This window comes from Hibiscus syriacus, unplaced genomic scaffold, assembly GCF_006381635.1.
Source record: "Hibiscus syriacus cultivar Baekdansim isolate YM2019G1 unplaced genomic scaffold, ASM638163v2 tig00000340_pilon, whole genome shotgun sequence".
Taxonomy (NCBI): Eukaryota; Viridiplantae; Streptophyta; class Magnoliopsida; order Malvales; family Malvaceae; genus Hibiscus; species Hibiscus syriacus.
Window position 1 is genome coordinate 632,074 of NW_024061783.1, and position 26,026 is coordinate 658,099.

General features: G+C 36.6%; 2 protein-coding genes, 2 long non-coding RNA genes and 1 pseudogene across 4 annotated transcripts; 2 read left to right on the forward strand and 3 right to left on the reverse strand.

Moving 5' to 3' along the window:
- LOC120200837 overlaps positions 1-23,488 on the reverse strand; it is a 36,214-nt pseudogene extending 12,726 nt beyond the window's left edge.
- LOC120200860 (K(+) efflux antiporter 4-like) lies at positions 6,608-7,732 on the reverse strand. Its single transcript, XM_039201604.1, has 2 exons — positions 7,141-7,732; positions 6,608-6,791 (listed from the first exon to the last, which is right to left on the reverse strand). Exons 1-2 carry the CDS (start codon positions 7,385-7,387, stop codon positions 6,694-6,696), a joined length of 345 nt encoding a protein of 114 aa, XP_039057535.1. The 5' UTR covers positions 7,388-7,732; the 3' UTR covers positions 6,608-6,693.
- LOC120200898 lies at positions 11,066-11,552 on the forward strand. Its single transcript, XR_005523610.1, has 3 exons — positions 11,066-11,116; positions 11,251-11,269; positions 11,414-11,552. It is a non-coding gene; the product is annotated as an uncharacterized LOC120200898 (long non-coding RNA).
- Positions 22,708-23,036, forward strand: LOC120200905. The gene is made up of 2 exons (XR_005523611.1): positions 22,708-22,737; positions 22,810-23,036. It is a non-coding gene; the product is annotated as an uncharacterized LOC120200905 (long non-coding RNA).
- Positions 23,489-24,490: 1,002 nt separating the features above from the next.
- On the reverse strand, positions 24,491-25,636 carry LOC120200848 (serine/threonine-protein kinase EDR1-like). Its single transcript, XM_039201599.1, has 2 exons — positions 25,222-25,636; positions 24,491-24,920 (listed from the first exon to the last, which is right to left on the reverse strand). Exons 1-2 carry the CDS (start codon positions 25,497-25,499, stop codon positions 24,812-24,814), a joined length of 387 nt encoding a protein of 128 aa, XP_039057530.1. The 5' UTR covers positions 25,500-25,636; the 3' UTR covers positions 24,491-24,811.
- Positions 25,637-26,026: the final 390 nt, after the last annotated feature.

Sequence of the window (26,026 nt, forward strand, 5' to 3'; positions counted from 1 at the left end):
TTGTTCATAATTTTTAAAATATTTTCGAATAAAAAAGTTGACTTTGGTCTTAACATTGTTTGAAAATACCGTTGGGATGAAGGATCGACCTGTGACACTTCGACTTCCTGTGAACACGCTTAGCGGCGGTCCGCTAAGGGAAAACGAGATCGTAATTGATTCTCGATGAGACAATACCCGAGCCAGGCCTTTCTAGTTTTTAATTTGAATGTTTTAACGACAATATATGTGGTTAATCCACTCAAGAATCGTCTTTCAAATATATGCTTGGGAAGATCGGTTACACAAGAGAATGGCAAGTTATAATGGGTCGGGCCTTGTAGACTATAACCGACATGAATTCCGGAGCAAAAATACATTTCTATGTTCGAAGAAATTGAAACAAAGCTAGCTCGAAGTAGTTTCTCTCATTGTAATTTTTCCAATTTGTTTACCGCTTTCTTCTGATTCATTACTGTATTCAATTATTTATTTGATTTTACTTAGTTTGCTTCATCTTAAATTCGCCTATCACACCCCCTTTCTTTCTTTTGTTTTGTTACAACTTACTAGATGAAATCAACATAAATCATATCAGAGATTCTAATATTTTCCTGTGGATCGACCCTCTTCAATTGTTCTACTTTTCACTTATTTATTTTATTTTTGAAGAGGTTTATTTTATTTTGACGAGTAAAACGACGTTTGTCAAAATTGGCACCGTTGCCAGAGAAATTAATTTTTGGCAATTACTGATTAATTTTTGTTTGATTTTATGACCATGAGCAATCCGGGAAATCTTGAGAATTTGACCCAGAGATCGAAGCGAGAGCTCGTAGACTAACGGCCAAACGCTTCAAAAGAAGAAACAACAGCGTGGACAGAACAAACAAAGATCAGATCTGGAATCTACATCCGAAACTCTATCTCAATCACAATCTTACGAAGAATCTACTCTAGATGCCAACCCTACTGCTCCTAACGCAAATCTTACACCCGAGCTAGAACCAATGGCGAATCAGACTATTAGAGAGCTAGCCGCAACGCCCGTTGTGCAACAAACGCTATGTATCGCCTTTCCTAATGGCGAGACCACATTCTAATTAAAAACGGGATTGATCCATCTCCTTCCTACCTATAACAGTCATCCCAGCGAGAGCCCACATAAGCATCTCACCGAATTTCATATGGTTTACAACAGTATGATGCCTCAAGGAGTTTCTAAGGATCAAATTACTTGTGTTTCCCTTTTCCTTAGCTAGAACTGCTAAGGAATGATTATTTTATCTTTCACCTAATTCGATTACTATTTGGGTTGAATTATCTCGTGTTTTCCTTGATAGGTTTTTCCTTGCGGCGAAGGCAAGCGAGCTTAGGTGAAACATTTTGGGAATCCAACAAAGAAATGATGAAACTCCCTACGATTACTAAGAGAGATTTAAAAAGTTATGTGTCAGTTCTCCGCAACATGACCTTTTTTAGCAAACTGTTCGGTAATATCTTTATGAAGGCATGCTTCCGATCGATAGAAAAATGATGGATGCCGCTAGTGGTGGCGCCCTTGTTAACATGACCCCAGAAGCCACGAGGACTCTGATTTCTACCATGGCCGTGAATTCACAACAATTCAGTTCTTCGAGTGAACCCAACCGACGGGTTCACGAGGTAAGCATTGTTTCATTAGAAAATAAGATATATAAGTTAATTGATATCATGAATTCACTTGTTACAGGAAAAATTAGAACAACAAAGGTCTGTGGAATTTACACCTTACCGGATCATCTGATCGACTATTGTCTGATGTTGCAAAACGAATCTGGCACACACGTCAATGCCGTTGGCAACTTCTCAGGACCTCCTCAAAGGCCTTATAATCCCTACGGTAACACGTTTAATCCCGGATTGAGAGATCACACAAACTTGAGCTACAAAAATAACCAAGTAGCTAATCCTATTTATCAACCGAGAACTCCACCTTTTCCTGTCCAAACACCCCAAAAATCTTCCCTCGAAATGATTGTAGAGAAATTGGCCTTAGCACAAGAAAATTTTCAAACTCAAACACAAACCTAATTTCGAGAATTGAAAAACAAATAAGCCAATTGATTCAAATAGTTGGGCGCCTAGAATCCCGAGGTCGATTACCTTCTCAAACCGAAACAAATCCGAGGGAAAATGTGAGTGCAATTACTTTGCGGAGTGGTACCGTCATTTCGCCTGAACCTGTGAAAGCATTCTAAAAAAAGATCCAACAAGAAGGAAGATAGCGCATCATCAAAGAATCAAGAAGAAAAATCTTTGACTCCACCTATCTCAGGTAAAAATGTTTCTTGTTCTTCTTTTTCATCTACTTACGAAACTTCACCTCATTTTCCTGGTAGGCTTACACGACATGATAAGAAAGAAGATGAGAAAGAGATTCTTGATACATTTAGGAGAGTGGAAACAATATTCCGCTTCTTGATGTGATTTGGAAAGTGCCTAAATATGCGAAATTCTTGAAAGATTTGTGCACAAATCGAAGGCGATTAATCGGAAACGAAAAAGTGAATCTTGGCGAGAACGTCTCAGCTATCATTCAGAAGCGCCTCCCACCAAAATATAAAGATTAAGGCATGTTTGTTATACCATGCAAGATCGGGAACGTTGGAATAAAGAGGGCTATGTGTGACTTAGGCACATCCATCAATGTGATGTTGTTGTCCGTCTACAACAAGATTTCAAGTGAACCATTGAAGGAAACGAGGATCACAGTCCAGCTAGCCGATCCGTCAATCATTTACCTCCGAAGGAGTTTTAGAAAACATATTGGTAAAGGTAAATGATCTTATTTTCCCTACTAATTTTTACAATATCGATATGGAAAATGATCGCATCAATACGGATCTAAGATTTTACTTGGGCACCCATTTCTAAGCACGGCACATATAAAAATCGATGTCCGCAGTGGCATCTTGACTATGGAGTTCGATGGAGAAATCGTCAAATTCGATGTATATAAGGCCATGAAATATCCGAACAATGTGGCAAGCTTAAATTTTGTCGATATAATGTATCCGTTAGCCACTGAATTTATGGATACTAATTTATTTCATGACTTTTGTAGGGAATTGGAGCATTTCAACAATAGGGATTTTGACGAATTCGTTTTTGTTATTTCATCTTCGTCTAATTTGTGTTTCGTACCGTCGAACATTAAAACTCTTCCTTCAATTTTGTAGGTACCAAAAGTTGAGTCGAAGCAATTGGCGGGACATTTCAAGAACTCGTCTTTTGACGAAATTGATGTATTGTCGGCCATCGTTTTAGACAAGCTTCAAAAAGGACTCGAAGAATGTAATCCAACCGAATGTATATGAAACTTAACTCATGTAAACATTCAAGAAAAGAAATAGTAATGAGGAAAAACGATGTTATAATAAAACTTTCAGCTATTAGGGAAAATAAAATAAAATAATTCATAGCCCTGGGGGAAACTGAATCGAATAAATTCAATTATTGCACCTTCCTGTATTTCCTCTCCGGGAGTACGCTCTCCGAACACCTGCGAGAATTTCCACTCCAACGGTTGTGGTCCTCCCACCGGAGCCACGGCTGCTTCCGCACCGCCGTTATTCATCGTTATTTTTAGCTCAGACAAACCGATTCCACCTCACGAAATAAAATAAAATCAAACTCAATTCATCGACGATCCGATCTGCCTCTCAGATGAACAAAAAAGATTGAAATATTTCATTGATTCGAAGCAATCTCCGTTTCACAAATGCAAGCTTCTCGATCGATCATCTATAAATTCTACAAAAAAGAAAATTTCATCGGTGATATTCTATCACTCTTTCCTCTCAAATAGGCCATGAACACTGATTTGATATATTTTCTAACAAAAATAAACAAAAAAATTAACATCGACGAGATTGTTCACTCTATCCCTCTCAATTGAAACTCCCACAGTTACTCTCTTAATATTTCTCTTTTAATTTGAGAGGAAAAAGGATTAAAAAATGGAAATTGGAAGATAATAACAGCTGGAAATGCGATTAAGCTTTTTGGTTTATTATTGGAGCCATCACCCTATCTCTCACCCTTTAATTTTTCTTTGGATAAACTTTGTGGATGCACCTTTTACTATACATTTTTTCAAACTTAATCCCTGACTAAAATTTTATCTTTTCTATTTTTTGAAATGCAAATTCCGATTAAATAATTTGATGATATTTATTTTTAGAACATAAAATTATATAATAATTGATTGATTGTAAAAATATCAAGGTGTGCATTTTAATATAATGTAGGATTAGTTAATGGTATCTGGATTGTGTCGGTAAAAATTAGGTCTTGAAATTTTGAGCGCGTAAATTTAAATAGGCAATACAATATACCTAATTTATTACTTTCATCACTATCGTATTTTCATATCAATTTAACCCTCAAAGTTGTTCAATTGCATCATTCTATGTCCTACCCTAAATCTCAAACCTAAACTCTAACTTGAGGTTTATAATTTAAGGTTTTAATTTAGGGGTAGGGTATAGAATGATGCAATTAAGCAACTTTGAGAGTTAAATTGATTTATGCACCTGCCATTAAAAAATAGAAAACAACTTTAAAAACCAAAAATGCTAAACAAAGATAAAGGTCTCTATAAAGAGTGTGCATGTGTCTAAACTCGTGTGATGTGCATAAATGTGTGCTCATCAGTGAGGGCAAGTATGATTGTGTGTAGGAGCTGTAAACATCGCTAAAAGATTTGCACTAAACTTTACTACAGCTGTTGAAGACATTGAAAGGAATACACCAACAAATACACCCTCCGAGAGTCTACAGCCACATAACTGCAAACATCATCCAATTAAAATTGAAGGATTCAGAAATAGAATGGTGGTATAAGTTAATAAACAAAGATAAAATGATCCAAAAATACAACAAGAAACCCGTGTATGGCCCAGATATAAAAGAGGCCTCAGTGACTAAATAAAAGTATGCAATCTTTGTGTGCTCATATTCAGGTGAAGGTTGGCGAACATCAATTAATAAGGACTAATGAACGAAACCAACATAGACTCCGTCAAAATTAGTAGACATACTGAGGCTGTAATTCCACAGAGGCAGATAAATAGAACTATCTGGAGTAGCCCTCCTAGGACAGCAACAGCTCGAACAACTCGAAGCTTAAAATAAAAAGTATGAAGTTAGAAAAATGGTATGAAGATTGATGTAAAGAGTATCATACAAATAGAAAAGAAAGGGTCAGAGGCATAACCAACCTTTGCAATGGAGAACTCTAGGCCCAATGCAAAAAGAAGAAAAATCACACAAAACTGAGCTACTGTTTCGACCTGCATGATTCAAATGAAAGGATAAAAGCTAAACTATTAAATTTTAGAATGTATGAATAACCAATAAACAATTAAACATGTTCAAATGGAACAGCCTCTAATGAAATGAGATCACCCCAGCCATCCCCAAAAAATATTAGACAATATGAACATAAAACTTTTTATGTATTACTTACTGGCACTTAAAACGTTGCCTATGTTTATTTTAAGTATTGCCCTAGTTTGATAGAGGCACCAAGCCACCGACTACCAATTGTAATACAATATGCACATATAACTTTTTTTGTTGAAAAATAAATTAAAGGGAAAAAGACATAGCCGGCTTTCACAAGAACAGATCAATAAGAGCTGTGGATTGTTCAGGTAGGCCTCAAATGAACTCAAAAATATCATAATAACTAATATTAAATGAGATGAAGGAATGCAAATTAGAAACAACGCTCATTTTTCATTATAAGGCTCCATGAAAGAGAGTGAACAATGGCAATATGATCAGGAAACCATCACTCAGAACAGTAACGAAGGGTTTAATATCAATGTTGATTACTAAAATTTAATGAAGCATACAACATACTTGCACCAGTAATAACCTGTAAAATGTGTAAGAATAAAATATATAGGAAATTAGTAATCCGAGACACTCTAGAGGGACCAAACAGGCAAACATTCAAATAAAAGATTAGATAGGCGTATATCAATACAATCAGACCGGTTGTCCAGCACAAGCAAATGCAATGCCACCACAAGTTGCAGAACATGACAACTACCAAATTGATATCAGTCTACAGAGCATAAGCAAAAAAGTTTAAATCAGCTTATTAGTAGAATGTAAAAAGACAAATTTGGTGAAACAAAGATGATATAAATTTTACCTTAAGTCCAGTTGTAAAACTGGATATTTTGATTTAAAATTAGTTATGATGAAGACATTGTCCTGAAAATAAATCAGCACCTCAGATTTCAAAGTATGGAAAAAAAATATCTCAACATGAAGTTTTAAAAGAACCAACTAACCTTTTGATCTATCAACATCGGTGTATCTTCAGCTCTGTTATCATTCTCTAGGTTGAATACGTCATGGAGTTGAAATGATCTAAAAGGAGGATGCAAAAGGTGTGAGGGAACTACTATATGTTGCTATGTAGTTAAGAAGAAGATACTATATGAAAATTGCTCAAAACTTTCGATCGTCAAAATAGAAAATCATGCTCTTCCATTAACACCTAAAGTAATCAGAACTAAAAATGAACAAAGTAAATCTACTCATTGATGAGGAGAAGCACATACTTTTCGTCTTTCATATCATTTTTCTTCGTCTTAACTTGGGCAACGGTTTCCAAAACAGCCTGATAGACAGACACATATGAAAGAGAATAAGTTAGCAAGTTCTACGAGCTGAAATGATTTTAAAAGAATGAGTACTACCAACCTGTTGTTCTGCTACACTGTTATTGAAACTACCAGTATCATCAGTTACTGCAAACAATAAAACGAAAACACTGATGAAAAGTCGGAAATAGAATTTCCTTTAGATTTTGATTCTTACGAAGGTTAAGAAAACAATGACGCCAATGACTGCCAGTCTGTTTCCAGGAATTAACCATATATTGACGATAAAAATCATAACCTGACAATAGATCGAACTCAACAACCTTAGAAAAGAAATAAAAACAAGAAGTAATTGCGACAGTATATAAAGAACTAGCAAATTTGAAGTAAACAACTACAATTAAGCTGAAAACTTTACTAGTAAAGTTCAGATGCACGGATTTGAAACCTAATACCTAATATAAGCAAATCAGAGTGCGGAAAAAAGGAAATGAACCTTCGTTTTGTTCTTTCTCATTGAACTCCTTCTCCAAAGCACGATCGATGATAGCGGCAAATGTACCGTCCTTAGGTTTAGTCGCCGACGAAACATTTGAAACGGTGTCGTTTCCAGCATCGAACCGATCCGGTTCAGCGAGTTGTAGTTGTTGTCGAGTGAGTGAAAACGAAGCCAAACAAAAAGCAGTAACGATGAAGGAAGTAACAATAAGCTCATAGGAGGAGGAATTTGATCTTATCAACATCTGAAAACCACGCCCGGTGAGGAGGTTAAGAGCTTAACAGAATCCTCGCCTTGTTGCTGCTAAACCAATGCAAATTAAGAACGGAGAATATAGATTTATTTCTATTTTCGTTCGAGCAAATCGGAAATTTAAGAGACGATGATGAGATGAAATTGAAATCGAAAGAAACTGTGAATTGAAATATTGAATTCAAGAGACAGAGAGGGCGAGGCGAGAACGGAGTCGTGTGGTAGGTGCAGAAGAGAAAGGAAATAAGTGTAAAAGAAACGGTATATACACAGATGAAAGGGGTAAGTAAAGTACAATTACACCACAGTTGGGGATCAGGAGTCAACTTGTCGTCGTTAATTAATGGGGCAGAGATTTGGAAATAAACTACTTTGGTCAAACTCTTCTATTGATCCCTATATTATACATATATTATGAATTAGATCTCTGTATTTTTTAATTTATAATTTCAATCTTGATTTAAAATAAATGATACTATAATGATCCTATTGACTATCTAAGTTAATTATCAAGATGAAAGAATATTCTTTCAAATATATGGTTAATTATCTACTATTAGTTAGTGTAATGATCCTATTCACTATCTAAGTTAAAAACGGGTTAATTGCATCAAATGCATATAAAAATTTGAGGGTAAATTATGTATTTAGTACTTAAATTATCACTTTTAGTCCATTTCAGTACCAAAACTTTTAATTTTTTAAAATCATACCTAACATTTAATTTTTGTTTTATTTTAGTATTCGTTGTTAAAATCTTAGCACGATTAGTACTTAAACTATCAGTTTTGGTTCCTAAACTTTTAAGTTTTTTACAAAATTTAACGCTAAAATTTTAACATGGTATTGAAATGAAACAAAAACTAAATATTATGCATGATTTTGAAAAAAATGAAAGTTTTGGTACTAAAATTGATAAAATTTGATAGTTTAGGTACTAAACACATAATTTTCCCAAATATTTAATTAGATGGGGAGGCATAATCCTCCCATCTACCATTTGATTTGTCTTTGACCTTTATTTAAAGATGGATAAACTACGCTTTTAATATTTAAACTATTAGTTTTAATCTATTTTAGCATTTAATTTTCAATTTTTTCGAAATTATATACTTAAAGTTCAGCTTTTATTTTATTTTAGTACTCATTCAAAATTTAGCATTAAGTTTAGGGGGGGAAATGATATTATAGTAACTAAAACGGATACTTTAGATACCAAAAGCGTTAAATTTTTAACGGTCGGTATTAAAATGAAAGAAAACTTAAACTATAATTATGGTTTTGAAAAAAAAATTAAAGTTTTAGTATTTAAACGGATTTAAACTAATAAGGCCGCCATAAAAACCTTGGTCCGACCGACATTTTGCTGAGAACAAGCTCTCGTATTTCTTCGTCCGTTGAAGGCAAGACAGCGAATATGTGATGTGAAGTCAAAACAGTTTCATGGAAATGCAGAACCAGAATAGGAAAGAAGATAAAAGGGGAGTACTTCCGTATGGAGCCTTCAGGATGTATAACTGCTGGAGGAGTCAAGCAATTGGCTTAATGTTATCGTGTGAAACAGCTCCGGTGAGTGTAGATTCCGAGCTGACAGCTCCCGAGAAACTTGTTGCATACTCGGTCGAGATTGCGGACAGGCATGTAAGCATCGTGATGCTATTTTACAACGGAGACCACTTCTGCTGCTGTTTGTCTCCTCGGAGATGGAAGACGCTCGTCTAACAGATCTTTCAGTGATAAATGACCCAAGGTTGCTGATGATGAGCATGATGGAGAATGTGAAGAAGAAGATGATGACATGAATGATAACAGATCCCCAGGATGCTTTCCCATAAGTGTTTCCAATGTCAGCACTCCAAAGCTAAACACATCGCATTTTTCATTGACTTGCATGGTAAGCAAGCTCTACAAAAGAATAGGCATTGCTCAAGTACACGATCATGACTTCAAAAATGAAAAGAAAAAAAAAAACCTGGAGCCGAGTAACCAAAAGTGCCTTCAAAAGGGGTCCAATTGGATGAGTCAGGCTTTAGAAGCCTAGCAGCGCCAAAGTCTGCAACGTGAGCCACAAAGTCTGAATCGAGCAAATATTCTTGCTTGAAATGTCCCGATGGACTATGGGAGGGAAGCAGTCATGGTGCATATAGGACATAGCATTAGCCAAGCCTTTAACAACATTTACCCTCTTCTTCCAATCAAATTCAGTCGCTTGTTCATCACTCTTTAGTATCTTCTCCAGGCTCCCCCCTTCCAAGAACTCGTATACCAAAAATGAGTGTCGGGGATGGGAACAGAAACCATGAAGCTTCAGAATATTCAGATGGCGTACTTCGGTCAAGGCCTGGATCTCGCTGTTAAAGCTTTTGTTCTACCACCCATCTTCTGAAAGTTGGTGAAGCCTTTTCACAGCAACCATTTGACCATTAGACAATTGTGCCTTGTAAACGCTTCCGTATCCCCCTACTCCAATGCAGTATTTGGAGTCAAATTCTTCAGTTGCTTCGACGATGTTTTCGTACACCATTTTCCCATCAAAGTTGAAAACTGCAAACATATCATCACTCACTACAACCTGTGGCGTGTTCTCGGTATGCTTTTCTCTTCGTTTTGAAGAATAAAGAATCCCAAGGACAATGGATACAAGTAGTAGTGTGCATGAAATAGGGACTACAATTGCAATCACAATTTTACTTTTCTTCTTCTGATCAGCAGTATGGTTTAAATTTGATGAACATGATTCCAACCCTGTGATATTTCCGCACAAGCCTTTGTTGTTTCTAAAAGCCTCAAATGAAGCCTCTCGAAAGGCCTTGGCATGTGGAAGAGGACCCTCCAACTGATTGTGGGATATATCAACAGATGTTAAGCTTAACATACCATCAAAAGTTGAGGGAATGCGACCGAAGAGCTTATTGTGAGAGAGGTTCAGCTTTTCTAATGATTTCAAGTTCCCAACTTGCTCCGGTATTTTACCAATCAACAAATTGTGACTGAGATCAAGAACTTGAAGAAAAGACAAGCTACCAACCTCAAAAGGAATTCCTCCACTGAATCCATTGGCACTCAGATTTAGTTCCAAGAGTTTCTTGCAGTTGCTCAACCATGGTGGAATGGAACCATTTAAGTTGTTTGCAGCCAAGTTAAGACCCTCAAGGTCAGACAACATTTTGAGTTCTGAAGGAATACTGCCTGAGAGATGATTATCATTCAACATAAGCTTGAACAAGAATTTCAGCTGTCCCAACTCCTTTGGAATGCCTCCAGTTAGATGATTTGAAGAAAGATCACATACTCGTAGCTGAGTTGCCTTTCCAAGTTCTGAGGGAATCTCACCGGATATATTATTGTTCAAGAGCTTTAGAAATGTTAGATTGTGGCATTGACCCCATTTTGATGTCAGCTCACCAACCAATTTATTATCACTCAGATCAAGATAATCCAGGTTGGGGTATATGCCTAAATCTTCCGATACATTCCCTGTGAGTTGATTGTGTTCAAGCCGAAGTCTGTGTAAGCTGGTACAGTTCTTCAAACTCTTAGGGATTGGACCTGTGAAATAGTTATTATCTGCAGTAAATCTTTCAAGTACTCCGCCAAGGCACACTTGTTGTGGTAAACGGCCAGTCAAGTAGTTTTCAGTGAGTTGAAACGATTTCAGATTTGTAAGATTGTTCATCTCTGCTGGAATGAAACCACTGAGACTGTTGTTCAACAGATTTAAGTTAACAAGAGAACCTAGCATTCCAATTTCTTTTGGTATGGACCCCAAAATTTTATTGTCAGGAAGAAGAAGATCAGATAAATCAGTTAAATTTCCGATTTCTTTAGGTATGGACCCTGAAATTTTATTGACAGAAAGGCTAAGATAAGATAAGTTGGCCAAATTTCCAACAGATGGAGGGAGAGCGCCGATCAGATTATTTTCAGAGAGGTCAAGTTCATTCAAACACTTCAACTTTCCAATTTGTTGAGGTATAGAACCAGAGAGTCCATTTTTATATAAGTAAAGAAACTGCAGGTTTGTCAAGTTTCCAATGGAAGGAGGAATTTCACCAATAAGACTATTGTTGTACAAACAAAGCTTTTCAAGGGAACCCAACATTCCAATTTCTTTAGGTATGGACCCTGAAATTTTATTGCTAAAAAGGCCAAGATAAGATAAATCGGTTAAATTTCCGATTTCTTTAGGTATGGACCCTGAAATTTTATTGTTAAAAAGGTTAAGAAAAGATAAGTTGACCAAATTTCCAACAGATGGAGGGAGAGAACCGATCAGATTATTTTCAGAGAGGTCAAGTTCATTCAAACACTTCAACATTCCAATTTGTTGAGGTATAGAACCAGAGAGTCCATTTTTATATAAGTAAAGAAACTGCAGGTTTGTCAAGTTTCCAATGGAAGGAGGAATTTCACCAATAAGACTATTGTTGTACAAACAAAGCTTTTCAAGGGAACCCAACATTCCAATTTCTTTAGGTATGGACCCTGAAATTTTATTGCTAAAAAGGCCAAGATAAGATAAATCGGTTAAATTTCCGATTTCTTTAGGTATGGACCCTGAAATTTTATTGTTAGAAAGGCTAAGATAAGATAAGTTGACCAAATTTCCAACAGATGGAGGGAGAGAACCGATCAGATTATTTTCAGAGAGGTCAAGTCCATTCAAACACTTCAACATTCCAATTTGTTGAGGTATAGAACCAGAGAGTCCATTTGTGTACAAGTAAAGAAACAGCAGGTCAGTCATGTTTCCTATAGAAGCAGGAATTTCACCAGAAAGATGATTGGAAGAGAAGTCGAGGTATGTTAATCTCGATAGCTTACCAACATCTGATGGAATGGTTCCACTGAGATGATTGGAGCTTAGATCAACCACAGTAAGTTTGGGGAAGGAAGAGAAGTTAAAACCATGAAGCGTACCTTTCAAACCGGAACTGGAAAGGTTTAAATGGCTTACACTTGTAGACTTGTCACAAATGATCCCGGTCCAGTTACAGGGGCCATTTCCATCCCAATAAGAGAGGAATGACTGGCTTTGAGCATCAAGACTGGCCTTCCATTTTAGAAGAGCATCGGCTTCCTTCTGTCCTGCCGATGATTCATCTCTAAAAGTGGCAGAAACAGAAGCAAAGGCATGGCAAGAAGAAAGCAGCAGCAGGGTAAAGAAGAAGACCCTGAATGATGAAGATGTTAACTTGTTGGCAAAAGGTATCATGGCTTGAAATTGCAGGGGGAAGTATCGGTTACACTCAACTATAAAGGGCAATTAGTTTCTGTGAATATGATTAAGAACGAAGAATAAGTATTACATCTGTAGCTAACTTAATTTTCCATAGACTTTGACGTTTCAAGCATGCAGCCAACCGGGTCTTCATCGGGGTTGAAACTTATGGGGGTGACCACTTGCTTCGTATCCTGCTCTTTGAGTACCATTATTTTCAGCCTTTTCATTTTCTGAAATAACCTTAGGGTTATTTCAAGCATGCAGCCAACCGGGTCTTCATCGGGGTTGAAACTTATGGGGTGACCACTTGCTTCGTATCCTGCTCTTTGAGTACCATTATTTTCAGCCTTTTCATTTTCTGAAATAACCTTAGGGTTATTCAAGCATGCAGCCAACCGGGTCTTCATCGGGGTTGAAACTTATGGGGGTGACCACTTGCTTCGTATCCTGCTCTTTGAGTACCATTATTTTCAGCCTTTTCATTTTCTGAAATAACCTTAGGGTTATTTCAAGCATGCAGCCAACCGGGTCTTCATCGGGGTTGAAACTTATGGGGGTGACCACTTGCTTCGTATCCTGCTCTTTGAGTACCATTATTTCAGCCTTTTCATTTTCTGAAATAACCTTAGGGTTATTTCAAGCATGCAGCCAACCGGGTCTTCATCGGGGTTGAACTTATGGGGGTGACCACTTGCTTCGTATCCTGCTCTTTGAGTACCATTATTTTCAGCCTTTTCATTTTCTGAAATAACCTTAGGGTTATTTCAAGCATGCAGCCAACCGGGTCTTCATCGGGGTTGAAACTTATGGGGTGACCACTTGCTTCGTATCCTGCTCTTTGAGTACCATTATTTTCAGCCTTTTCATTTTCTGAAATAACCTTAGGGTTATTTCAAGCATGCAGCCAACCGGGTCTCATCGGGGTTGAAACTTATGGGGGGACCACTTGCTTCGTATCCTGCTCTTTGAGTACCATTATTTTCAGCCTTTTCATTTTCTGAAATAACCTTAGGGTTATTTCAAGCATGCCCAACCGGGTCTTCATCGGGGTTGAAACTTATGGGGGTGACCACTTGCTTCGTATCCTGCTCTTTGAGTACCATTATTTTCAGCCTTTTCATTTCTGAAATAACCTTAGGGTTATTTCAAGCATGCAGCCAACCGGGTCTTCATCGGGTTGAAACTTATGGGGGTGACCACTTGCTTCGTATCCTGCTCTTTGAGTACCATTATTTCAGCCTTTTCATTTTCTGAAATAACCTTAGGGTTATTTCAAGCATGCAGCCAACCGGGTCTTCATCGGGGTTGAAACTTATGGGGGACCACTTGCTTCGTATCCTGCTCTTTGAGTACCATTATTTTCAGCCTTTTCATTTTCTGAAATAACCTTAGGGTTATTTCAAGCATGCAGCCAACCGGGTCTTCATCGGGGTTGAAACTTATGGGGGTGACCACTTGCTTCGTATCCTGCTCTTTGAGTACCATTATTTTCAGCCTTTTCATTTTCTGAAATAACCTTAGGGTTATTTCAAGCATGCAGCCAACCGGGTCTTCATCGGGGTTGAAACTTATGGGGGTGACCACTTGCTTCGTATCTTGCTCTTTGAGTACCATTATTTTCAGCCTTTTCATTTTCTGAAATAACCTTAGGGTTATTTCAAGCATGCAGCCAACCGGGTCTTCATCGGGGTTGAAACTTATGGGGGTGACCACCTGCTTCGTATCCTGCTTTTTGAGTACCATTATTTTCAGCCTTTTCATTTTCTGAAATAACCTAAACAGAGGGCTTCCCTCAACTGACATCTTCGTAGAGCTTCCAATAATCTCAGAAAAATCTGAATGTATTAGGATACTCGTTTAATAACTTGAGCGACAACATTTCGATTCCTGCTGAGAGATGATTATCATTCAGCATTAAGCTTGAATAAGAATTTCAGCTGTCCCAACTCAGATGATTTGAAGAAAGATCGCGTACTAGTTGCTGAGTAGGGGTGTTCAAAAGTTCCGCTAATCGATAAAACCGATCGAATCGAATTTTTTCTGTTAATCAATCGATTAATTTTAGGTTTGGTTAGTTAAGGGTTAATGATTCTTTTAAAAGTTTTGTTATTGGTTAATTAGGTTCGAAATCGGTTAATTAATTGAATTAAGCGCAATTTTTAAATATTTAATATATTTTTTATATTAATAGCTTTTGAAGTGTTTAAATTATTTGTTAGATTCGATTATTTATTTTTGAAAAAAAATTAGTTCGATTGACGGTTAAAGCAAACAAAAATTCAATTAATGAAATTTTAAAAGTTCGGTTCGATCAGTTAATTGAACAGACCGATTGAATACCCGTATAGCTGAGTTGCCTTTCCAAGTTCTCAGGGTTTATCCTTTTCCCTTTCTTTTACATGTTTCTTTCCGGTCCTTATGTCGTCACCGTTTGATATTGATCCCTCTTTAATTTCTATTCAAATTTAGGGTAAACTACATGCTTAGAATATAAACTATCAATTTTAATCTGTTTAAATACTTAACTTTCATTTTTTTTAAAATCATACGTAAAGTTTAGTTTTGTTTCATTTTAGAACCCCCTTTCAAAATTTAACGTGAAGTTTTAAAAAAAATTGAAAGTTTTGGTACTAGAACGGACCAAAACTAATAATTTAGGTACTAAACGCGTTAAATTTTTAACAAAGAGGTATTAAAATGAAATAAAAACTAAATGTTAGGTATAATTTTAAAAAATTAAAAGTTTAGATATTAAAATTGATGAAAACTAATTGTTCAGATACTAAATGTTTTAATTTACCTTTAATTATTGGTTTGATAAAACTTTCTTTCATGAGTAATATATACACAATTAATAAAAGGCTTAATGCCTAAATAAGTGCTCAAACTGTACCTTTTGTGTTGAATAAGCGCCTACATTATTTTTTAGTCCATTTAGGTGTCTAACATTACAAACGTTACCTTGTTAGGTTGTCGGGCCGTCAACGACATTAGTTTTCTCTGTTAAGTAACACGTCTCGTAATCTGGTAATTTTGAAATTTATTTTTTAAAAAATATTGAAAATATTATTATATTATAAAAAAAAACCTAACTTCTTTTAAATTACAAAAAAAGCCTCAAAATCCCTAAAAGCCTTAAATCCTAACACTAACCCACCGTTGGCGCCCTCTCCGGCCACGACCACCGCCGCCAACGTAGTCCTTGCCATCGTCCTAGTTATATGTCATCGTAGTTGTCGCCGATTCACCGTCAGAATATAGTGAGATCATGATTTTCATCCTAAGGTTTGCGATGTATAAAACGTCGATTTGTCGTCGATCGATTGTCAACCGATCACGATTTCATAAAGGTTTTGGTCTCCGGAAGGAGGGGAGGTCGGGTGGAGCTTCTTCGACGGCAAAGAGCGGTTGTCGACGTAGGTTTAGGGGTTGAAATGAAGGTTTTCAAAGCTTAGGGGTTACTTTGAAATTTATATGTTTTCTTTTTTAAAATATATAATTTTATTTTTTAAAATTTATATAAAATTCTTAAAATTATTAGATTGTGACTTAAAGGGGTTAAACTAACGTCGTTAGCATCTCGGGCACCTAAAATGGAATTGTTTCTAATGTTAAACACATGCATGGGCCAAAAACTAATGTAGACACCTATTTGACATAAAAAGTAAAATTCGGGCACTAATTTGGACATTAAACCTGAATAAAAATCCATTCGCTTTTCTTACTAAACTGGTGGCTAGGAATATTTAGGTTACATTTATTCTCATGGGACCACAATTTTCTCGTCAACTTTCATTTTCAATTTTCTTTTTCCATTTTCCATGTTACAATAAAAATACCATCAAAATCAATAATTGAATTCAGATGGGAAAAAGTCATGAAATCAAAATAAATTTAACTAACGTATTTAAATATTGAAATCTGAAACCTACACCTTACTATTAATATATCATTTTATTTTAAATTCGATAAATAAAAAGATACATGTAAACAAGTATGTATTTCTTTTTCTTTTTTTCCTTGTTTTTATCCTTTTTGGTAACTTTCTTACACTTGACAAAGGCTCTCTACCTATTCATCATACTAAACCACATATTTTCCAGTGGTATCCTCCATTTTGCTTTACTTTAAAGAGGATTGGATCCGCTCTTCTATCTTTAGGATTGGGTAAATGTGTCGATCCCCCACTTCGAATGAGCCAACACTTTCCCCGACTCCCAACTCTTAACTTTCTTTGCACTTTAAACAATAGAAAAAAAAATCCGGCTGCCTCGATCTTCGACCGAGGAAAACAGCTGATCGAGCACTTATAACACATCAAACAATGCAGTGTACCTTATCGTTCGATAACCTGATTTGTCCCGTTTTGCCTTTCGATGTGCAGATGTTGAAGTCGTCGTAGGCGGAACATTAGCTGTGCAAATGATGGTCGTAGGTGTGGCTCCCTGGCATGAAAGGAAACGGCAACAAAGAGGATTAATGCAAAATTTCCAACAATGCAGGCCACTAAAATATACGAGCTGACTAAGAAGGCTATCGGAAGGTTCGTTAAAGTTACGGCATTTTGACTTGATGCATGCAAAACACTCCCATCTTGTCAGATGCTTATATGGTTGCCCAAGAGACGAGAGACCGATTGAACATTCAAAAGAACTTGGTGGAAGCAAAGAAAGATCCGTGAAAACAGTTTTAAAATCATTCTCGTTGTATAGAAAAAAGATGCGACATGAATAGCATCAAACTCACGTTTGCCAACAATCTCGTATGATCTGTGCAACCATCGGATCAATGTCTTCGGGGATTTCTAGATGCTTATTTTGGAATTCAACAGCTCCGACAACTTGCATTGGATTCAAACCTTTCCAGGGAATGCATAGAGTAGCCAATTCCCATAATATCACGCTGAAACTGTACACATCACATCTGCAGCCAAACCAGTCTATTTGTAAGAAACATAATAGATACATCAAAGAGTAAAAACATTCTATTTCACAATTAAAGTGACTTCTCATTGGCCGGCTCATTCCTTAAAATTTCCAGTGCCATCCATTCAGGCTGCAGTTCAACAACAAACTTTTACTTCAAGAAAAGGATATGATGGATTTGGAGAAACAGGAAAGCAAGACAAAACAAAAAAATCAACATTGAGATTATCATTTACGAATATTACCGTTCCAGCAGTAGGCTTTGAGGATAGGAAAGTATGATGCTTCATGCGTGACAACCCAAAATCACAGACCTGAACAGAGAAGCAAATCGGGGGGAAATGGAGAGGCACATTTCTGTAGAAAATAAAGCAATCTGTTAAAGTTGCTTAAATAAACTACAAGCAAAATCAAGATGCTTGGGAAGAAAGTAGTTTTGAGATAAAGAAAAAATGGAGGTTTGGTGTTTTCAAATCTCGATGCACCATAGTAGGATTGCTTGTGTGCAAATAATTCATTCCTTTTGCCTGCAAACGAAAAAAAAGCTCCACTTCAACTATTTGAAAACACATGCAGGGAGAAGCGTGGAAGGAAGAGGGTCCGAGTGGGGAAAGTAACTTATGCACTTGTGGTTCCTACCACATCAAGAGCCATTCCCATTCTTCTTTTCTCATTGAGTTGAATATTGGATCGAAGCTGCAGCTTATACAAACTTCCCCTGCATAACGAGGGAGGGGCAAGAAGAAATTAAGACGGGATGACCAACCTTGTCGTTTTAAATTAATCAATTTCTCAATAGAAACTAGATCAACAATAGAGAGATTCAGAAATTTATCTGAATATAAATGAAAACTCAGACCTAGAGAATGATTCCTCGTTTTTCATACACAGAAAAGCACAAGATGCAAGCACCAAGTACCATACATTGCAGTAAATGTATCAAAAACCTGGCATAAGGACAAAATATGGACAACATTCTGATCGGCACAGACTACAGGGTACAAGAATTAAGATTATTTTCAGGATTCATCCTTTAAAACTAGAAGGAAACCAACATGAAGTTCAAAATGGCAGCTACATAGCCCGTGACAAATAAAACAGAATGCAAACAAGGTTCATTTACTAATTATGAAAGATATAAGAGTATGAACAGAACTATTTGACTTGTACAAATAAAACAGAATGCAAACAAGGTTCAATTGCAAGTACTAATCACAGGTCGGACCGTGTTCATTGGGGTTGAAATTTATGGGGATGACTTTCTGCTTCATATCCTACTTTTTCTGTTCTATTGTTTTTTTGGGTAAACTACATAAATGACCACACCACTATGGTTGTCTCTAAATTACCATCATTTTTAAATTTGTGTCAATATGACCACTGAACTATTTAAATGATTTCAATATAGCCACCTGCCGTTAACATTTAGCGGAGGTGTTTACATGGCTGTTAACAAAAGTTGTATAACTAGGGCGTGAGCCCTTGTAAAATTACGTATTCGCGACTCTGGAATCCTACTTTGTTTTCTTCCATTTTTGTCACTATTTCTGTATGGTTTGTTTCCTTAGGTTTTCATTTAATACAATTTTAGCATTAACTTTAAAATCTTTTATTCTAGTCATTTATTAAATATATAGATTAAATCACCTAGATTTTAAAATTAATCAATTTGATCACCAAGATTAACTTTAATTCTTAATTTTTAATTAGGTCCTAATTTCAATTTAATTTAAGAAATTAATTTCTCCAATCAAATTGTGATATGTGTCACATTTTGAATTGAAGTAAAAATAAGTGAAGATGAGGAGTTTTGACATCCAAGGGAATCCAACTTGGGTCTCGAGTGAAAATTTTAAAGTTAATGCTCAAATTAAGACATTAGACAAATTAAAAACAAAATCATGATGAAATTTCATTAACTGAAAATCCAAGGAAACAAATCATATACAAGTAGTGACCAAAATGGATGAAAACAAAGCAAGGTGTCAGTGTCGTGAATACATAACTTTACAAGGACATGCGCCCTAATTATACCAATTTTGTTAACTCCACATAAATAATTCCGTTAAATGTTAACGACATGTGGCTATATTAGAACCACTTAAATAGTTCAATAGTCATGTTGAAACAAATTTGAAAATGATGGTAATTTCGAGACCAAACCCATAATTCGGTGGTCATATTTGTAGTTTACCCTTTTCTTTTTTGGTCTTGCAACAGTAGAAGCCAATCACCAATCCAACTATTACTTCTGGACTTACTTTTAAAATACGCAAATGTAAAAAGTCCATTGAACTTAAGCGCAAGATAAAGACACGTTTTGTAGACGAGACATACATTTTGTAAAATACTAGAATTTTTTATTATTTTATTCAAAATATTATACAACTTTTACTTTAATATTTTATATCGAATTAATAATGATTTGTTTTAATTGATATAAGAATAAGAATATATTACTAAAAAAAAGTATATGGAAATACAAATTGTATAAATATATTTTATTAATATTATAACTATATAATATTATAATTATAAAAATAATTATAAAATAATTATAAAAATAGTTATATATATTTTTTATTTATCTATATATTAAATACTTCTTATATAAAGCAGAGTGAGAGACATTAGGCGGTAATATAATGTTTATTATATTAATTTATTATATGAGATTGAATTGGGATTTTTAAATTGGAAACCTAAGAGATTTAATTTTTAAACAAAGTCACCAACTGAGACTTGCACTTCACACTTTGGACAGCATTCTGTACACAGCAGGCCCAAAAAAAGAGCTTGAAATTATACAAACTAATGGGAACAAGTGATAAGAACATGCAAATCAAGGAAATGCAGAATCAGAACAGGAAACAAGGGGGGGGGGGAAAGGGAGTAATTCCATTCGGAGCCTTTAGGATGTATAACTGCTGGAGTAGAGCAATTGGCTTAGTGTTATCCTGTGAAACAGCTCCAGTGAGGGTGGGATTACGAACCGACAGCTCCCGAGAAACTTGCTGCATACTCGGTCGAGATTGTGGACTGGCATGTAAGCATTGTGATGCTACTTTTACAATGGAGACCACTTCTGCTGCTGTTTGTCTCTCGGAGATGGAAGTCGTGGTCTAACAGATCTTCACTAGTAAATGACCGAAGGCTGATGACGATGAGCATGATGGAGAGTGAAGAGAACGATGACGAAATGAAAGATATCAGATCTCCGGGATGCCTTCCCATAAGCGTTTCCAATGTCACCACTCCAAAGCTAAACACATCGCATTTTTCATTGATGTGCATTGTATAAGCAAGCTCTACAAAAGAATAAGCATGCTCAAGTACACGATTAGGACTTCAGATTGTGTCCAACAATTTGCTTCCACTAAATTCAGAACAATTACAGCATAAAAGAATGAAAAAACATACCTGGAGCCGAGTAACCAAAAGTGCCTTCAAAATGGGTCCAATTGATGAGTCGGGCTTTAGAAGCCTAGCAGCGCCAAGTCTGCAACGTGAGCCACATAGTCTGATCGAGCAGAATATCTTGCTTGAAATGTCCCGATGGACTAGGGGAGCAGTCATGGTGCATATAAGACATAGCATTAGCCAAGCCTTTAACACATTTACCTCTTCTTCCAATCAAATTCCCTCGCTTGTTCATCACTCTTTAGTATCTTCTCCAGGCTCCCCCCTTCCAAGAACTCGTATACCAAAAATGAGTGTCGGGGATGGGAACAGAAACCATGAAGCTTCAGAATATTCAGATGGCGTATTTCGGTCAAGGCCTGGATCTCGCTGTTAAAAGCTTTTTGTTCTACCACCACATCTTCTGAAAGTTGGTGAAGCCTTTTCACAGCAACCATTTGACCATTAGACAATTGTGCCTTGTAAACGCTTCCGTATCCCCCTACTCCAATGCAGTATTTGGAATCAAACTCTTCAGTTGCTTCGACGATGTTTTCGTACACCATTTTCCCATCAAAGTTGAAAACTGCAAACTATCATCACTTACTACAACCTGTGGCGTGTTCTCGTGCTTTTCTCTTCGTTTTGAAGAATAAAGAATCCCAAGGACAATGGATACAAGTAGTAGTGTGCATGAAATAGGGACTACAATTGCAATCACAATTTTAATTTTCTTCTTCTGATCAGCAGTATGGTTTAAATTTGATGAACATGATTCCAACCCTGTGATATTTCCGCACAAGCCTTTGTTGTTTCTAAAAGCCTCAAATGAAGCCTCTCGAAAGGCCTTGGCATGTGGAAGAGGGCCCTCCAACTGATTGTGGGATATATCAATAGATGTTAAGCTTAACATACCATCAAAAGTTGAGGGAATGCGACCGAAGAGCTTATTGTGAGAGAGGTTCAGCTTTTCTAATGATTTCAAGTTCCCAACTTGCTCCGGCATTTTACCAATCAACAAATTGTGACTGAGATCAAGAACTTGAAGAAAAGACAAGCTACCAACCTCAAAAGGAATTCCTCCTCTGAATCCATTGGCACTCAGATTTAGTTCCAAGAGTTTCTTGCAGTCGCTAAACCATGGTGGAATGGAACCATTTAAGTTGTTTGCAGCCAAGTTAAGACCCTCAAGGTCAGAAAACATTTTGAGTTCTGAAGGAATAGTGCCTGAGAGATGATTATCATTCAACATAAGCTTGAACAAGAATTTCAGCTGTCCCAACTCCTTTGGAATGCCTCCAGTTAGATGATTTGAAGAAAGATCACATACTCGTAGCTGAGTTGCCTTTCCAAGTTCTGAGGGAATCTCACCGGATATATTATTGTTCGAGAGCCTTAGAAATGTTAGATTGTGGCATTGACCCCATTTTGATGACAGCTCACCAACCAATTTATTATCACTCAGATCAAGATAATCCAGGTTGGGGTATATGCCTAAATCTTCCGATACATTCCCTGTGAGTTGATTGTGTCCAAGCCGAAGTCTGTGTAAGCTGGTACAGTTCTTCATGCTCTTAGGGATTGGACCTGTGAAATAGTTGTTATCTGCAGTAAATCTTTCAAGAACTCCGCCAAGGCACACTTGTTGTGGTAAACGGCCAGTCAAGTAGTTTTCACTGAGTCCAAGTTTCTTTAAACTTGTAAGATTGTTCATCTCTGCTGAAATGAAACCACTGAGACTGTTGTTAAACAGCCTTAAGTTAACAAGAGAACCTAGCATCCCAATTTCTTTTGGTATGGACCCCAAAATTTTATTGCTAGAAAGATAAAGATCAGATAAATCGGTTAAATTTCCGATTTCTTTAGGTATGGACCCTGAAATTTTATTGTTAAAAAGGCTAAGATAAGATATGTTGGCCAAATTTCCAACAGATGGAGGGAGAGAACCGATCAGATTATTTTCAGCGAGGTCAAGTTCATTCAAGGACTTCAACATTCCAATTTGTTGAGGTATAGAACCAGAGAGAGCATTTTTGTACAAGTAAAGAAACAGCAGGTCTGTCATGTTTCCTATAGAAGCAGGAATTTCACCAGAAAGATGATTGGAAGACAAGTCGAGGTATGTTAATCTCGGTAGCTTACCAACATCTGATGGAATGGTTCCACTGAGATGATTGGAACTTAGATCAACCACAGTAAGTTTGGGGAAAGAAGAGAAGTTAAAACCATGAAGCGTACCTTTCAAACCGGAACTCGAAAGGTTTAAATGGCCGACACGTGTAGACTTGTCACAAATGATCCCGGTCCAGTCACAGGGGCCATTTCCATCCCAAGAAGAGAGGAATGACTGGCTTTGAGCATCAAGACTGGCCTTCCATTTTAGAAGAGCATCGGCTTCCTTCTGTCCTGCCGATGATTCATCTCTAAAAGTGGCAGAAACAGAAGCAAAGACATGGCAAGAAGAAAGCAGCAGCAGGGTAAAGAAGAAGACCCTGAATGATGAAGATGTTAACTTGTTGGCAAAAGGTATCATGGCTTAAAATTGCGGGGGGGGGGGGGAAGTATCGGTTACACTCAACTATAAAGGGAAATTAGTTGCTGTGAATATGATTAAGAACGAAGAATAAGTATTACATCTGTAGCTAAGTTACTTTTCCATAGACTTTGACATTTCAAGCATTCAGCCAACCGGGTCGCACCTTCTTCATCGGGGTTGAAACTTATGGGGGTGACCACCAGCTTCATATCCTGCTTTTTGAGTACCATTATTTTCAGCCTTTTCATCTTCTGAAATAACCTTAACATAGGGCTTCCCTCAACTGACATCTTCCTAGAGCTTCCAATAATCTCAGAAAATCTGAATGTATTAGTATACTCGTCTAATAACTTGAGCGACAACATTTCGATTCCTGCTGAGAGATGATTATCATTCAGCATTTCAGCTGTCCCAACTCAGATGATTTGAAGAAAAATCGCGTACTAATAGCTGAGTAGGGGTGTTCAAAAGTTCTGTTAACCGATAAAACCGATCAATCAAATTTTTTCTGTTAATCAGTCAATTAATTTTAGGTTCGGTCAATTAAGGGTTAATGATTTTTTTAAAAGTTTTGTTATTGGTTAATTCGATTCGAAATCGGTTAATAAATTGAATTAACCAAATTTTTTAAATATTTAATATATTATTTTTATTAATAGCTTTTGAAGTGTTTAAATTATTTGTTAGATTCGATTAATTATTTTCGAAAAAAAAATTAGTTCGATTACTTTCGATTATTGGTTCGATCAGTTAATTTAACGGACCATTGAATACCCCTAGAGCTGAGTTGCTTTCCAAGTTCTCAGGGTTTATCCTTTTCCCTTTCTTTTACATGTTTTTTTCCAAGCAAAAAAATCATGAAATCAAAATAAATTTTAGACCAAATTCACACCTAACGTATTTAAATATTTAAATCTGAAACCTACACCTTACTATTAATATATAATTTTATTTTAAATTCGATAAATAAAAAGATACATGTAAACAAGTATGTATTTATTTTTCTTTTTTTTCTTTCTTTTTATCCTTTTTGGTAACTTTCTTACACTTGACAAAGGCTCTCTACCTATTCATGATACTAAAACACGTATTTTCGAGTTGTATCCTCCATTTTGCTTTACTTTAAAGAGGATTGGATCCACTCTTCTATCTTTAGGATTGGGTAAATGTGCTGATCCCCCACTTCGAATGAGCCAACACTTTCCCCGACTCCCGACTCTTAACTTTCTTTGCACTTTAAACAACAGAAAAAAAAAATCCGGCTGCCTCGATCTTCGACCGAGGAAAACAGCTGATCGAGCACTTATTACACATCAAACACTGCAGTGTACCTTATCGTTCGATAACCTGATTTGTCCCGTTTTGCCTTTCGATGTGCAGATGTTGAAGTCGTCGTAGGCGGAACATTAGCTGTGCAAATGATGGTCGTAGGTGTGGCTCCCTGGCATGAAAGGAAACGGCAACAAAGAGGATTAATGCAAAATTTCCAACAATGCAGGCCACTAAAATATACGAGCTGACTAAGAAGGCTATCGGAAGGTTCGTTAGAGTTACAGCATTTTGACTTGATGCATGCAAAACACTCCCATCTTGTCTGATGCTTATATGGTTGCCCAAGAGACAAGAGACCGATTGAACATTCAAAAGAAATTGGTGGAAGCAAAGAAAGATCCGTGAAAACAGTTTTAAAATCATTCTCGTTGTATAGAAAAAAGATGCGACATGAATAGCATCAAACTCACGTTTGCCAACAATCTCGTATGATCTGTGCAACCATCGGATCAATGTCTTCGGGGATTTCTAGATGCTTATTTTGGAATTCAACAGCTCCGACAACTTGCATTGGATTCAAACCTTTCCAGGGAATGCATAGAGTAGCCAATTCCCATAATATCACGCTGAAACTGTACACATCACATCTGCAGCCAAACCAGTCTATTTGTAAGAAACATAATAGATACATCAAAGAGTAAAAACATTCTATTTCACAATTAAAGTGACTTCTCATTGGCCGGCTCATTCCTTAAAATTTCCAGTGCCATCCTGTCACGATGGAAGGGGAGTTAGGGTTTGAAGGTTTTAATTTGGGGAAAAATCGAAGAAAGAAGTTGGGGAATCATCAGCAGAAAGGGGGAGAGGAGAGAAAGGAATTAGGGATTGAAGGGGATTAGGGATTGAAGTTTTATCTGAAGAGGGAAAGGCAAAATAAGGACAGGAGAATGGGTCATACGGGATTGGGTATGGGTTAATAAGGTAACTGGGCTTTATTACTTAGACCCAATTAATATCAGTAGGCTTATGAGTTAAAGGGTGGGGCAGGTCTGGATCTAAGTCAGAAGTGAGAGGGATGGAAGGGTGAGTCATCATTTTAGACGGTTAATTTGTTAGATTGCTGAATTGCCAGCTGGAGGTACTGTCTATATATAATTGTACCCAGAATCTTTGAGGATTTTATCTTATGAAATGAAAATGCACACTTTCTGTAACCTATTCTCTCTATTTTCTTAAATCCTTAAAAAATTCTTCTATCATTCTATCCTAAACCAT